General features: G+C 44.6%; 1 protein-coding gene across 1 annotated transcript in view; it reads right to left on the bottom strand.

The window, feature by feature from the left end:
- LOC126298260 (protein artichoke-like) overlaps positions 1-16,254 on the bottom strand; it is a 409,594-nt gene that overhangs the window by 131,630 nt on the left and 261,710 nt on the right. The window contains exon 2 of the mRNA XM_049989562.1: positions 8,034-8,326. Within this exon, the coding sequence (XP_049845519.1) occupies positions 8,034-8,326 (293 nt within the window). The remainder of the gene's footprint in view (positions 1-8,033; positions 8,327-16,254) is intronic.

Here is a 16,254-nt window from a genome sequence, read left to right as displayed (position 1 = left end):
TCGAACAAAACTATCTCCTGTGGAAATATGTGACACTTTATTTTAACATACTGTGTATAACCACCCTTGTAGTAGACTCGAGTGAAAGCAACATTTCATACTCGGCAGCGATGTTACTGCTCTAGTACCTTCTGTACTTAAACATAAAACCTCATAACATGTCGCACAGAACATTTCTCTACACAGACTATTGGTTCGACACTATTTCAATCGAATCAACTCATGTAGAACAATGCTCTGTGAGATTTACGAGAAACTTATTTTATTTCACATCTTTAATGAGTATGGAACATTATTCGTGCTTGAGTCTTCTACGACAGCGGTTGTCTTCAATGACTGAAGCACATTTGTATAGACCCTTACAGGGTGACGGTATAGAATTACGTAGACAAGAGTATCACTTCAAAATGTCCCATCGCCTAATCAGCTGACAGTCTATCTATATCTGCAGGCAGGAGTGGCCCTGCGATTCTAGGCGCTACAGTCTGGAACCGAACGAACGCTACGGTCGCAGGTTCGAATCCTGCCTCGGGCATGGATGTATGTGATGTCCTTAGGTTAGTTCGGTTTAATTAGTTCTAAGTTCTAGGCGACTGATGACCACAGAAGTTAAGTCGCATAGTGCTCAGAGCCATTTTTATCTATATCTACCCAACTATAAATTAAGGTAACTGGTGCCGTTTTTCTGTCTGTATGTGAATGCTAATCTCAGTGGTTTTGATACGGCTATCAATAATAGGTAGACCACCGACGAAGAGCAGGAAAAGAAACTTGCTTTGCTGCCATTCTGTGGCTCTGTGTCGGGCAAGATAAGCCGCCTGTTGAAAACACACAATATCAAATCAATCTTCAGGCCTCCAACGAAAATCCGTCAATTACTGAGACCAGTTACAGACGCAGTAGGTGTCATAACACTTGGAGTCTACGAAATACCTTGTGAGTGTAGCCAGAAGTGCATCGGACAAACAGTGCTCACTGTGGAACAAAAAATGGCTCTGATTACTACGGGACTTAACGTATAAGGTCATCAGTCCCTTAGAACTTAGAACTACTTAAACCTACCTAAGCTAAGGACATCACACACATCCATGCCCGAGGCAGGATTCGAACCTGCGACCGTAGCGGTCGCGCGGTTCCAGACTGTAGTGCCTGCCGGCCGGCGCACGGTGGAACAACGCAGGAAAGAACATGAGAGGTATTATCGCCTACGCTATCCAGAGAAATCTGAGTTAGCTGAGCATGCGTTAGAAAACGGTCACCACATAAAATTTGACGATACCTCTGTCATGGCTTGCACTAACGGCTTCTGGGACAGTTTAATAAAGGAAGCTATTGAAATAAAAATCACGCAAACACCCTGAATAGAGACGGTGGCTTGCAGCTCAGCGTTGCGTGGGATGCAGCGATCGCGAGGTTGAAGAGGGCACATCGAACGCCGACTCAAAACATGCCCATATATGGCAATGTCACGGGCGCTAGTGACGTCACAGCCTGCAGCTAGAGTATATAAGGGCGCACCAAGAGCCCACTGGAAGTTATGACACTTGACAATGGCCAAGCAGTACTTGGCCGAAAGCTGTAGGTAGACGGATTCACGAAGGAGGTTTGTGAATATAATTTATTACTGCTATGTTAGACAAGTCTCCCGGCTGTATACACAGTGATACCCATGCGAAGCCTGGATGGGTCGCTAATGCGATAGAAATTTTTGTGGTAAGTTCCAATGGAACCACACTGCTTAGGTCATCGGTCCCTAGGCTTTCACAGTACTTTTACTAATTAACGCTAAGGACAGCACTCACAAACACGCCCGAGGGAGGATTCCAACCTCCGACGAGGGGAGCCACGCGAACTGTAAGAAGTCGCCCTTGACCTCGCTGCTACCCCGCGCGGGGATGCGACAGGAATGACAGTGATTATATAACAGTCAAAGTTGGAAGTACGAGGGTAATCCCAAGATTAAGGTCTCCTATCTTTTTATAACTACATAGACCTGTTTATCTCTACAATGGTTTACATCAGTTTACAGCTGGAACGTTTAGATATTTTTCGACATAATCAACATTTCTGTTGGTGCATTTTTGTAGACGCTGTAGCAGTTTATGTATGCCCATGTCATACCAGCTCGCCGCCATGCTGTTCAGAAAGTTATGAACCTCTTCTTTCACCTCGTCGTCGGAGCTGAATCGCTTTCCGGCCAAATGCTCTTTTAACCTAAGGAACAGGTGATAGTCACTGGGTGCCAAGTCAGGACTATAGGGTGGGTGGGTGATTGTGTTCCACTGAAACTGTTGCAGGAGAGCAACGGTTTGCCGAGCAATGTGTGGGCGAGCGTTGTCATGGAGAATGTATACGCCCTTGCTCAACATTCCTCTTCTCCGGTTCTGAATTCCCCGTTGGAGTTTTTTTAGAATCTCACAGTACCTGTCAGCGTTAATTGTGGTCCCAGCGATTCAGCTCCGACGACGAGGTGAAAGAAGAGATTCATAACTTTCTGAACAGCATGGCGGCGAGCTGGTATGACAAGGGCATACAAAAACTTCCACAGTGTCTACAAAAATGCATCGAGAGAAATGTTGATTATGTCGAAAAATAGCTAAATGTTCAAGCTGTAAACTAATGTAAACCATTGTAGAAATAAACAGGTCTATGTACTTATACCCCCTCCACCCCCCCCCCCCCCCACCCCCCCCATGAACCATGGACCTAACCGTTGGTAGGGAGGCTTGCGTGCCTCAGCGATACAGATAGCCGAACCGTAGGTACAACCACAGCGGAGGGGTATCTGTTGAGAGGCCAGAGAAACGTGTGGTTCCTGAAGAGGGGCAGCAGCCTTTTCAGTAGTTGCAAGGGCAACAGTCTGGATGATTGACTGATATGGCCCTGTAACAATAACCAAAACGGCCTTTCTGTTTGCCGGCCGCGGTGGTCTCGCGGTTCTAGGCGCGCAGTCCGGAACCGTGCGACTGCTACGCTCGCAGGTTCGAATCCTGCCTCGGGCATGGATGTGTGTGATGTCTTTAGGTTAGTTAGGTTTAAGTAGTTCTAAGTTCTAGGGGACTAATGACCACAACAGTTGAGTCCCATAGTGCTCAGAGCCATTTGAAGGCCTTTCTGTGCTGGTACTGCGAACGGTTGAAAGCAAGGGGAAACTACGGCACTGGCTCCCGAGTGCATGCAGCTTTACTGTATGATTAAATGATGATGGCGTCCTCTTGGGTAAAATATTCCCGAGGTAAAATAGACCCACATTCGGATCTGCGGGCGGGGACTACTCAAGAGGATGTCGTTATCAGGAGAAAGAAAACTGGCGTTCTACGGATCGGAGCGTGGAATGTCAGATCCCTTAATCGGGCAGGTAGGTTAGAAAATTTAAAAAGGGAAATGGACAGGTTAAAGTTAGATATAGTGGGAATTAGTGAAGTTCGGTGGCAGGAGGAACAAGACTTCTGGTCAGGTGACTACAGGGTTATAAACACAAAATCAAATAGGGGTAATGCAGGAGTAGGTTTAATAACGAATAGGGAAATAGGAATGTGGGTAAGCTATTACAAACAGCATAGTGAACGCATTATTGTGGCCAAGATAGATAGGAAGCCCACACCTACTACAGTAGTACAAGTTTATATGCCAACTGGCTCTGAAGATGACGAAGAAATTGAAGAAATGTATGATGAAATAAAAGAAATTATTCAGACAGTGAAGGGAGATTAAAATTTAATAGTCATGGGTGACTGGAATTCGTCAGTAGGAAAAGGGAGAGAAGGAAACGTAGTAGGTGGATATGGATTGGGGCTAAGAAATGAAAGAGGAAGCCGCCTGGTAGAATTTTGCACAGAGCAAAAATTAATCATAGCTAACACTTGGTTTAAGAATCAGGAAAGAAAGTTGTATACATGGAAGAACCCTGGAAAAACTGAATGGTATCAGATAGATTATATAATGGTAAGACAGAGATTTAGGAACCAGGTTTTAAAATGTAAGACATTTCCAGGGGCAGATGTGGACTCTGACCACAATCTATTGGTTATGACCTGTAGATTAAAACTGAAGAAACTGCAAAAAAGGTGGGAATTTAAGGAGATGGGACCTGGATAAACTGAAAGAACCAGAGGTTCTACAGAGTTTCAGGGAGAGCATAAGGGAACAATTGACAGGAATGGGGGGAAGAAATACAGTAGAAGAAGAATGGGTAGCTTTGAGGGATGAAGTAGTGAAGGCAGCAGAGGATCAAGTAGGTAAAAAGACGAGGGCTAGTAGAAACCCTTGTTTAACACAAGAAATATTGAATTTAATTGATTAGAGGAGAAAATATAAAAATGCAATAAATGAAACAGGCAAAAAGGAATACAAACGTCTCAAAAATGAGATCGACAGGAAGTGAAATATGGCTAAGCAGGGATGGCTAGAGGACAAATGTAAGGATGTAGAGGCTTATCTCACTAGGGGTAAGATAGATCCTGCCTACAGGAAAATTAAAGAGACCTTTGGAGATAAGAGAACCACTTGTATGAACATCAAAAGCTCAGATGGTAACCCAGTTCTAAGCAAAGAAGTGAAAGCAGAAAGGTGGAAGGAGTATATAGAGCGTCTATATAAGGGCGATGTACTTGAGGACAATATTATGGAAATGGAAGAGGATGTAGATGAAGATGAAATGGGAGATACGATACTGCGTGAAGAGTTTGACAGAGCACTGAAAGACCTGAGTCGAAACAAGGCCCCCGGAGTAGGCAACATTCCATTGGAACTACTGACGGCCTTGGGAGAGTCAGTCCTGACAAAACTCTACCATGTGGTGAGCAAGATGTATGAAACAGGCGAAATGCCCTCAGACTTTAAGTAGAAAATACTAATTCCAATCCCAAAGAAAGCAGGTGTTGACAGATGTAAAAATTACCGAACAATCAGTTTAATAAGCCACAGCTGCAAAATATTAACACGAATTCATTACAGACGGATGGAAAAACTAGTAGAAGCCGACCTCGGGGAAGATCAGTTTGGATTCCGTAGAAATAATGGAACACGTGAGGCAATACTGACCTTACAACGTATCTTAGAAAATAGATTAAGGAAAGGCAAACCTACGTTTCTAGCATTTGTAGACTTAGAGAAAGCTTTTGACAATGTTGACTGGAATACTCTCTTTCAAATTCTAAAGGTTGTAGGGGTAAAATACAGGGAGCGAAAGGCTATTTACAATTTGTACAGAAACCAGATGGCAGTTATAAGAGTCGAGGGACATGAAAGGGAAGCAGTGGTTGGGAAGGGAGTAAGACAGGGTTGTAGCCTTTCCCCGATGTTATTCAATCTGTATATTGAGCACGCAGTAAAGGAAACAGAAGAAAAATTCGGAGTAGGTGTTAAAATCCATGGAGAAGAAATAAAAACTTTGAGGTTCGCCGATGACATTTCATTTCTCTCAGAGACAGCAAAGGTCTTGGAAGAGCAGTTGAACGGAATGGACAGTGTCTTGAAAGGAGGAAGACGAACATCAACTAAAGCAAAACGAGGATAATGGAATGTCGTCGAATTAAGTCGGGTGATGCTGAGGGAATTAGATTAGGAAATGAGACACTTAAAATAGTAAAGGAGTTTTGCTATTTGGGGAGCAAAATAACTGATGATGGTCGAAGTAGAGAGGATATAAATTGTAGACTGGCAATGGCCATGAAAGCGTTGCTGAAGAAGAGAAATTTGTTAACATCGAGTATAGATTTAAGTGTCAGGAAGTCTTTTCTGAAAGTGTTTATATGGAGTGTAGTCATGTATGGAAGTGAAATATGGACAATCAATAGTTTGGACAAGAAGAGAATAGAAGCTTTCGAAATGTGGTGCTACAGAAGAATGCTGAAGATTAGATGGGTAGATCACATAACTAATGAGGAAGTATTTAATAGGATTGGGGAGAAGAGAAGTTTGTGGCACAACTTGACCAGAAGAAGGGATCGGTTGGTAGGACATGTTCTGAGGCATCAAGGGATCACCAATTTAGTATTGGAGGGCAGTGTGGAGGGTAAAAATCGTAGAGGGAGACCAAGAGATGAATACACTAAGCAGATTTAGAAGGATGTAGGTTGCAGTAGGCACTGGAAGATGAAGAACCTTGCACAGGATAGAGTAGCATGGAGAGCTGCATCAAACCAGTGTCAGGACTGAAAACCACAACAACAAACATGTACTTATAAAAAAATAGGAGACCTTACTTTTGGGGTTGTAAGACCCCACTCGTCACTTTTCTGGTTTTGGCGTGTGTTCACCCCAGCTCAACAGAGAGTGCAAAACTGCCGCAATATCGGACAACGCAAAACGTAATAAGGCCCTGTGACTTCTGACTGAACTGCGGTGGCAGTGTTGACGTTAATTGGTTAAGAATTGATCACTTTTAATTAAAAAGGGTTGCACATTGATGTTATATTGAGCTATTGACCACCAGATGCATATGTTGAACATAAAATTAAGAAAGTGACTTGGGATTGCAACTACTTGATTGAAAACAGATGCAGTCGATTAGCACAAATTTATTTTAACTCCCGACCTTCAGTTAGCACATTACAAGAATCTCCTCTCAGGCAGTGGTAATAAGGTAATAAATTGCGTTTACGTGGAGTAAAGCGTGATAAATCAAAATTAATTCCTATCGACTGACCCAGGCGTAATGCGAAGTGCGAGAAGGATTCCCCAATACACGGCCCATGAAACCGTCGTGGAAACTTTGCCGACGTGATCCAACAAATTAATCAACCGGAACAGGTGCAATATCACCGAATTCAGCGTGGCGGGGCGGCGTTGTTGTGAGGACGTTGGCCGAACTCGTGGTGCTGCAAGGCTGCGCTCGTCTATTCACTCCAAGCTATCTTGCTCAGTACATAGCTGAACCAAAACTTTCTATCTCCAAGCTCAATCGTTCCATTTGCTACGTCCTAATCTGCAGAGATGCTCACTCTTTCTCAGGCAAGCTGAGTAAAGGCAAGCTGGGAACGGAAGACCTCTACGGGGACTTCTTTCAGCCCGCTCTTCGCCTCGGATTCCCCTGCAGCAAAGTCACTTACACCAATTGCAGCGCAAGTCACGTTGATTATGCGTTGCTTCCCAGCGCCGACCAATGCCTGCTCTGAGAAGTGAACGAATTCCCACAAAATTTCCTCTCAACTTCTGCTATTTAGCTCCTCCCAGGCCACCCATCAAGGTTAGTGTGTGCACAAAACACCAATTTTTCCGGAATTCTGACTCCCAGGAGAGTACTTCAAATTCCTCGGTCCTACTTTCCCATCAGAGGCTGGCGTACTTCATTTTGTCGGTCTTCACCTGATGTACTTCAGACTCTGTTGACCGTGAACTCAGTGTGAAGTTGCTATAGTCACGAACACGCATATTTTGGCCTCTGTTGACCATTCCACATTAGCTTTGTGCGGCTTACTCGCATGTTTCACTGAAAACCTGACGACGGACATTGATCAACAGGCGTACAAGTTCTCCGTCTGCTTCCCGGTACACCAGCATGGGGTCAACCACCCACTCACTGTCATTCATCTTAATGCAGCTGGAGGCCGCGCCCCGTTACCGCTTTCTCAGAGCTCGAGCCGCCCTAAGCTGCCTATTGTCGCTTCCCTTCGCCGTTCCCCAGCCGGACACAGTCAACTCGAATACTTCCCTGGGATAAACTAGCCTCCAGTAAATCGACGCGTTTCCACAAAGTTATCATGTCGTGTGAACTACTTTAAAACGATCACCCGACATTAATTATTCCAATACGTCCATACTATACCCTGTACAAGATGCGTTGTGCCTTGTCAGTCATTTTTATTCCGCCCTACTGTTCGCTCAACGTGAGTTAGGTGATCTTTAATGACTTCACGTAAGGGGCATAGTTCTTGCCATCTTACAGGATTACCCCCGTAGAATCGTCTTTTACAGTCGCAGTTCGAACTTTCCAAGGCTGTAGTTCAGATTTTATGAGTTCGTCTCGTATCTGAGCAGGCTGGCATGCAGTAAAGCTAGGTAGATTTAGGTATAGTAGGGAGTGCTCTTACGGTATCCTTGCGGTCGAGGGGGCGCAGCGTGACGCGGAAGCCGGCGGAGCGCGACGAGTTGTCGCTGTGCCAAGTGACGAGCAGCGAGGTGGCGGTGACGGAGCGCGCCCACACGTGGCGCACGGTGGGAGCCACGCAGCGCCGCCGCAGCTCCGGGTGGGCCAGAGACAGGCCGGACACTTCTGCGGGCGCCGAGCACTCGTGCTCCGCCGCCAGCGCCATCTCCAGCTTGGGGTGCTCGTCCAGCCACAGCAGCAGCTCGCGCGACTCGCAGCCGCAGTCCAGCGGGTTCCCTGCAACACGCCGACAGCCCTGTCAGACCCGCGATGTCGGTCGGCATTAAGCCTTCAATTATAGAGCACGTGACGGTACAAACCCCGTTACTAGATGAATATTTCTAGTATGCGAGGATTGCTTTGTGGAAAGCGAACGCGCTACACGGTGCGCGATTCGCGGAAGCGCATGACGCGTCCGCGCAAGATTTTGCAACGGTTGCCGGGCGGCCACGTGGCCTGCAGCTTGGGGTATTGTTTGGTTTTCCGCGCATTACGGGAAAACTATGTAACTTACGGTGAAGGGCGATGTGGCAGTGGATCGAGGTCAGCAATACAGGGTGTTACAAAAAGGTACGACCAAACTTACAGGAAACATTTCTCACACGCAAAGAAAGAAAATAAGTTATGTGGCCATGTGTCCGGAAACGCTTACTTTCCATGTTCCAGCTCATTTTATTACTTCTCTTCAAATCACATTAATCATGGAATGGAAACACACAGCAACAGAACGTACCAGCGTGACTTCAAACACTTTGTTACAGGAAATGTTCAAAATGTCCTCCGTTAGCGAGGATACATGCATCCACCCTCCGTCGCATGGAATCCCTGATGCGCTCATGCAGCTCTGGAGATTGGCGTATTGTATCACAGCCGTCCACAATACGAGCCCGAAGAGTCTCTACATTTGGTACCGGTTTTGCGTAGACAAGAGCTTTCAAATGCCCCATAAATGAAAGTCAAGAGGGTTGAGGTCAGGAGAGCGTGGAGGCCATGGAATTGGACCGCCTCTACCAATCCATCGGTCACCGAATCTGTTGTTGAGAAGCGTACGAACACTTCGACTGAAATGTGCAGGAGCTCCATCGTGCATGAACCACATGTTGTGTCGTACTTGTAAAGGCACATGTTCTAGCAACACAGGTAGAGTATCCCGTATGAAATCATGATAACGTGCTTCATTGAGAGTAGGTGGAAGAACATAGGGCCCAATCAACACATCACCAACAATGCCTGCCCAAACGTGCGGATTCTCATCAGCCCACACATGTTGATTGTGAAAATTTACAATTTGATCACGTTGGAATGAAGCCTCATCCGTAAAGAGAACATTTGCACTGAAATGAGGATTGACACATTGTTGGATGAACCATTCGCAAAAGTGTACCCGTGGAGCCCAAGCAGCTGCTGATAGTTCCTGCACACGCTGTACATGGTACGGAAACAACTGGTTCTCCCGTAGCACTCTCCATACACTGACTTGGTCAACGTTACCTTGTACAGCAGCAACTTCTCTGACGCTGACATTAGGGTTATCGTCAACTGCACGAAGAATTGCCTCATCCATTGCAGGTGTCCTCGTCGTTCTAGGTCTTCCCCAGTCGCGAGTCATAGGCTGGAATGTTCCGTGCTCCCTAAGACGCCGATCAATTGCTTCGAACGTCTTCCTGTCGGGACACCTTCGTTCTGGAAATCTGTCTCGGTACAAACGAACCGCCCCACGGCTATTGCCCCGTGCTAATCCATACATCAAATGGGCATCTGTCAACTCTGCATTTGTAAACATTGCACTGACTACAAAACCACGTTCGTGATGTACACTAAACTGTTGATTCTATGTACTGATGTTCTTGATGCTAGTACTGTAGAGCAATGAGTCGCATGTCAACATAAGCACCGAACTCAACATTACCTTCCTTCAATTGGGCCAACTGGAGGTGAATCGAGGTAGTACAGTACATACAGACGAAACTAAAATGAGCTCTATCATGGAAATTAAGCGTTTCCGGACACATGTCCACATAAAATCTTTTCTTTATTTGTGTGTGAGGAATGTTTCCTGAAAGTTTGGCCGTACCGTTTTGTAACACCCTGTATGCACCTTGTTAAAGATCGATCTTTATTTCAAGTCACGAGACGGAAAAGTTATAGTAACCTCAAAATCCGTAAATATCACGAATACTGAAAGATCAATATAAATAGTAAATAACAACTTACAGGGATGAGCGAGCGCTCATTAAAAACGTTTCGTCATAGCGGATCGAGTGCCGTAGTCATATGCTAAGATTCATAAATAATTAAGCCCGTAAAGAGCAATAAACAAAGTTTAAGGGGGAATTGTTTATAAAATTCAATAGAAAATTCATGACGTAAAGAACGGCAGTGTATAATATTTTGGGGGCATAACACGTATTTTGAACTAGTTAAGTTATACTATACACTTAACTTGCAATAGTTTTCATTGTTTGCAAATTATTATTAACGTTTATCGCCCATAATTAATTAATTATTATAGATATGATTATTTTGATCAGCGCATTGTGTAGATCCCTATAGATTACGTCTAAAAACGGAGCTACATGCAGTTCTATGTTAAAACTTTGCACCACATATGTCAAAAACAAATTTGCGCCAAGTGGCGAAATTTTGCAAAAACTAAAACTTGATTTACGGGCGATAGAATAACCCTAAAAGTTAATGTAAAATAGTCAATGAGATGTACATTTTAGCGCGGTTCTGATGGTGCACTTATTTCTGTCGAGGGATACATGTATCACAATTTGTAACCCTGACTGGTGAGATTGGTACTTGCATAAGAAGGGGGTTGACGTCCGAGCCTATATAAGCGAGCGGCCATCTTGGCCAGGGGTCAGTCGTTGGGCAGTCGTTTTGGAGGGTGGGTGGCGAGCAAGGCCCACTTGAGGGTGGCCCATGTGGTCCTTTGAGAATTCTTTGTCGCGCCGATTTATTTCGAAAAACAGTATTGTTTAATGGTGCAATAGTGCAAACATATATATGGTGAACTGGAAGTGCTACGACTATTTGTGTGAGTACGATTTTACGAGGTATACATCGTCGTAAGTAAACTTGTGGCTAACTGTGATTTCGCGCCAAAACTGCTAGAACAAAGAGGACAGTGGGACTTGTGGTTCTGTTGGAATTATTTGAATAATTTTCCTTTATAGCAGCCTACATTACTGCCATTGGGGGCTCGGAGTCAAATTATTATTAAATTAAAACTGTAAACCGTCTCACCAGTGCTAATTTCATTGTGTGAAAGAAAAGAACAATGCCAGTAAATAGTGATTGAACTGTGTCGTGAAAAACTGATTTTAGTATAATAATCGCGTAATTCTTGTTCCCTAGCATAAATTGTACTTATTTCTGAGTGAATAATTAATTAAAAAACTATAACAAATGCGCGGGTGTACAAGTGTACTAATGTGTGGAAATCATCCCCTGAGACTTACGTGAGAGCCAAAAATTAGAAATAACATTTTTAAACCAACATTTGTATATGCATATTCGCGTGAACGCTCCAACCGTACCTCTTTATTATTTTACCGCCCTGTCGCAAGCAGTAAATAACAGCGGAAAACTGCTCCTGTAGGAACCCAAAAAAGGAAAATATGATTCTGTTTAAAAACCTCTGAATGAAAGGTGAGATATGACCTGGCTCATTTTACCTTCCACAACACTTAAAAAAGTTCTGAAACATTTTGGCTTGCTAACGTATTCGTTCTGCTTTTAACGTGCAACTGAGCTCTCACTCCCCTAACTGCAACTCTCTCACGACCACTAGTCCACCGCTGTAAGTCGCTCATACCCGTCCACTCTCACTTCCCCATTCTCTCACTCATCCGACCCAACTCATTGTCATGATGTCTTTGTCTCTAACTGTCACTGCCTCCTTTCTCACGGACACTGTCTTTTTCGTTCTCTCCTACTACTACTGTCTCTTCTCACTGTCAATGTCTCCCGCTTACTCAGCCTTTCTGTTAATGTCTCATTCATTCCTTCTCACTTCTGCTGCCTCTTCTCTCTGTCGCTATCTCTCTCTTATTTGTTTCCATTGTCATACACTCTGTCTGTCCTTATCTCTAGCTCTCACAAGTGTCCACGTTCTCCTTCTCTTTATTCCTCTCCCACTCGAACTGTCTCTTTCCCTCTTTTCCTAAAAGTGTTCTGTCGCTCTCAAATATGTTCCACTGCCAGTCTGTTCCTTTCCTCTCTCACACTGCCAGTGTCTCCTTCGCTCTTGCTATGCCACAACCGCTGTCTACTGTCGTCCAGTATTTATTACTTTTCTTTTTTCCCACACTATGTCCTCCTCTCTCAGCATAAAAAAGCGCGAGTACGTTTACACGCCAAAATTCTGGAATTTTTTAAAGATACAGTTGAAGATAGAATGGGGCAGCTGGTATCACTCTTTTCAGTCAGTCTTTTAACAATAAGTAGGAACAAATTTGCGCCTTGTATGGTCCAATAGGAGCATTTTTCCACTGGTTCCCTTCCTTTCCCTGCCACAACAGTCCATGTCACTCATATGAAATGAATTTTATAGGTCAATAAAATTTTGGTAGTTTACTTATGTGAAACAGAAATAATGCAAAACTAATTTCAAACGTCAGACCGGACTTTTACTTGCACAAATATTTTGCATGTGCTTCAGTACTACAACAAATGGTTCGCAGAAGCCTTCTGATCATAATGGAGACACTTTGCAACATATTTCTCTGTGATAGCACACTTTGCAGAGGTGTCAAAAAATGGCTCTGAGCACTATGGGACTCAACTGCTGTGGTCATTAGTCCCCTAGAACTTAAAACTACTTAAACCTAACTAACCTAAGGACATCACACACATCCATGCCCGAGGCAGGATTCGAACCTGCGACCGTAGCACGGTTTCGGACTGCGCGCCTAGAACCGCGAGACCACCGCGGCCGGCTGCAGAGGTGTCGGTTAGACCATCAGTAACAGAGCTGTTCGAGCTCCTGCTGCTAATAAGGTGAGTACACCGTTCGTTTATTATATACTTTCACGACCTTCAAACAGGAACGACTTATTTTTGGTTACCTGTGTAGTTACTTGTATATTTTTGTAATTTCTTGCGTGTTTGAGTGCTTACTAGGAACAACATTTTATTTAAATAAGTGTAGCGTAGAGCACCGCCGTTGCTATCGACATTTGCATCGACCCTCGTATCGCAAAAGCTTTTGTTTGTTTTGCTCAGTGTCGGTTAGACCGTTAGTGACAGAGCCGCTTGAATTCCTGCTGCTAAAAATACAAGTAACTACACAGGTAACCCAAAATAAGTCGTTCCTGTTTGAAGGTTGTGAAAGTATATAATAAACGAACGGTGTACTCCCTTATTAGCAGCAGGAGCTCGAACAGCTCTGTCACTGATGGTCTAACCGACACCTCTGCAGCCGGCCGCGGTGGTCTCGCGGTTCTAGGCGCGCAGTCTGGAACCGTGCGACTGCTACGGTCGCAGGTTCGAATCCTGCCTCTGGCATGGATGTGTGTGATGTCCTTAGGTTAGTTATGTTTAAGTAGTACACTGTTCGTTTATAACATGTTTTTACGAGTTTCAAACAGGAGCGACTTCAGAAATGGATATGCACTGTGATTGATGTGTACAGATGCGAGCTGAGTTGGTGACCCTTCGCTCACAGCTCCAGGCAGTGTTGGCTTCCGACACACAGCTTGAGCCTGATGCCAAGGGGCATCACTGTGGGGTGTAGGACGCGGGGATGCGAGGGACGTCGAGCTCGACCCACGTGTCCCCCGATCGGTCCACTGCTGTGGCCGCCCCGGGTACTTCCTGCACTGAGATTGACCCCTCACCGGTAGTCGAGAAGGAGAACATTCCAAAGTCTGGCAGGGAGCGAAAGACTTTCCGAGGGGCCGATCATATGGCCTCCCCGATGAGTTTGCCGAACAGGTTTCGGGCGTTATATGTGGCTAACGAAGTCTCTGAGCCAGATGCAGTCATCCACCCTGTTCCAGAGGAAGCTTCTCAGCCCACAAGGTTTGGGCATTCACAGAATGGGGGGTGGGGGGGAAGGGTTGGTTTGCTGGTAGTTGGGAGTTCCAAAGTTAGGAGCATAATGGGACCCCTTAGGAACATGGCTGCCAAGGAGGGGAAAGAATCCAGTGTGCACTCCTTGTGTATACCGGGGGTATTTCGGATGTGGAAATGGTGCTTCCGGGTGCCATGAAGAGTACAGGGTGCAGCACAGCACGTGGTGGCCCACATCGGTACCAATTACGTGTGTCGCTTTGGATTGGAGGAGATTCCCTCTTGTTCCGGGCGGCTAGCGGTAATGGTAAAGACTCCCAGTCTTGCTTGCGAGATTAAGGTAGAGCTCACCATCTGTGGCATCGTCGACAGAATCGACTGTGGTCCTTTGGTGCAGAGCCGAGTGGAGGGTCTCAATAAGAGGCTCAGGCAGTTCTGAGACCGTGTAGGATGCAGATTCCTAGACTTGCGCCATCGGATGGTGGGTTTCCGGGTTACGCTTAATGTGTCAGGAGTCCATCACACACAGGAAGCGGCTACACGGGTAGCGAGGGCTGTGTGGAAGGGACTGTGAGGTTTTTTTAAGTTGGAGGGTCTCACAAAACCACAGACACGGCGTCCGTATAAAAGTGGGCAGGTAAAACACAGTAAGGTACTTGTAGAAACGATCAGTATTGTAGTTGTAAATTGTCTTAGCTGTGTTGGGAAGGAATCAGAGCTCTAAGCCCTAATAGAAAGCACTGAAGCTCAAATAGCTATAGGCGCGGAAAGCTGGCTAAAGTCGGAAATAAATTCAACCGAAATTTTTTCAATCGTCCTAACAGTGTTCAGAAAAGATAGATTAAATACAGTTGGTGGTGTAGTATTTATTGCTGTCAGAAGTAGTTTACCTTGTAGTGAAATTGTATTAGATATTTCCTGCGAAATAAAATGGGTAGAGGCTATACTTGACAATCGGACTATTAATTGGCTCGTTTTACCGACCCCTCGACTCAGAAGATATAGTTGCTGACAGTTCAAAGAAAACTTGAGTTTCATTTCAAATAAGTACCCCGATCATACAATTATAGTCGGTGGTGACTTTAATCTACCCTCGATATGCTGGAAAAATTATACGTTTAAAGCCGGCGGCAGGCATAAAACGTCATCCGAAATTGTACTGAATGCTTTCTCAGAAAATTATTTTGAACAATTAGTTCATGAGCCCACTCGAAGCATAAATGGTTGCGAAAGCATACTTGACCTCTTAGCAGCAAATAATCCTGAACAACTAGGGAGTATCATGACGAATACAGGGAATAGCGACCACAAGGCAGTTGCTGCTAGGCTGAATACCGTAACACCCACAACCATCAAAAAGAAACGCAAAGTACATCTATTTAAAAAAGCTGATAAAATGCTCTTAACGCCTTTTTAAGAGACAGTCTCCACTCCTTCCGATCTGATCACGTAAGATGTGGAATGATTTCAAAGAGATAGTTGCGACGGCAGTTGAGATATATACTACATAAATTAATAAGTGATGGTACTTATCCCCCATGGTACAGATAACGGGTCATATCGCTGTTGCAGAAGCATCGAAAAAAGCATGTCAAATTTAAAAGAACGCAAAATCCCCAAGATTGACGAAGTTTTACAGAAGTTCGAAATATAGCGCTTACTTCAATGCGAGATGCTTTTAATAATTTCCACAACGAAATTCTGTTTCGAAATCTGGCAGAAAACCCAAAGAGATTCTGGTCATACATAAAGCATACCAGTCGCAAGACGCAATCAATAGCTTTACTGCGCGATAACAACGGTGAAGTCACTTATGTCAGTGCCACTAAAGCAGAGTTATTAAACACGGTTTTCCGAAAGTCCTACACGAAAGAAGACGAAGTAAATATTCCAGAATTCCTATCAAGAATAACTGCCAAGATGAGAAACATAGAAGTGGACATCCTCGGTGTAGCATAGCAGCTTAAATCACTTAATAAAGGCAAAGCCTCCGGTCCAGATTGTATACCAGTCAGGTTCCTTTCAGAGTGTGCTGATACAATAGCTCAATATTTAGCAGTTATTTACAACCTCTCGCACACAGAAAGATATGTACCTAAAGACTGGAAAATTGCTCAACTCACGCCAATACCCAAAAAGGGAAG

This window comes from Schistocerca gregaria, chromosome X, assembly GCF_023897955.1.
Source record: "Schistocerca gregaria isolate iqSchGreg1 chromosome X, iqSchGreg1.2, whole genome shotgun sequence".
NCBI lineage: Eukaryota > Metazoa > Arthropoda > Insecta > Orthoptera > Acrididae > Schistocerca > Schistocerca gregaria.
The sequence above is the reverse complement of the archived record's forward strand: the minus strand, read 5'-3'. Positions and strand labels throughout refer to the sequence as shown.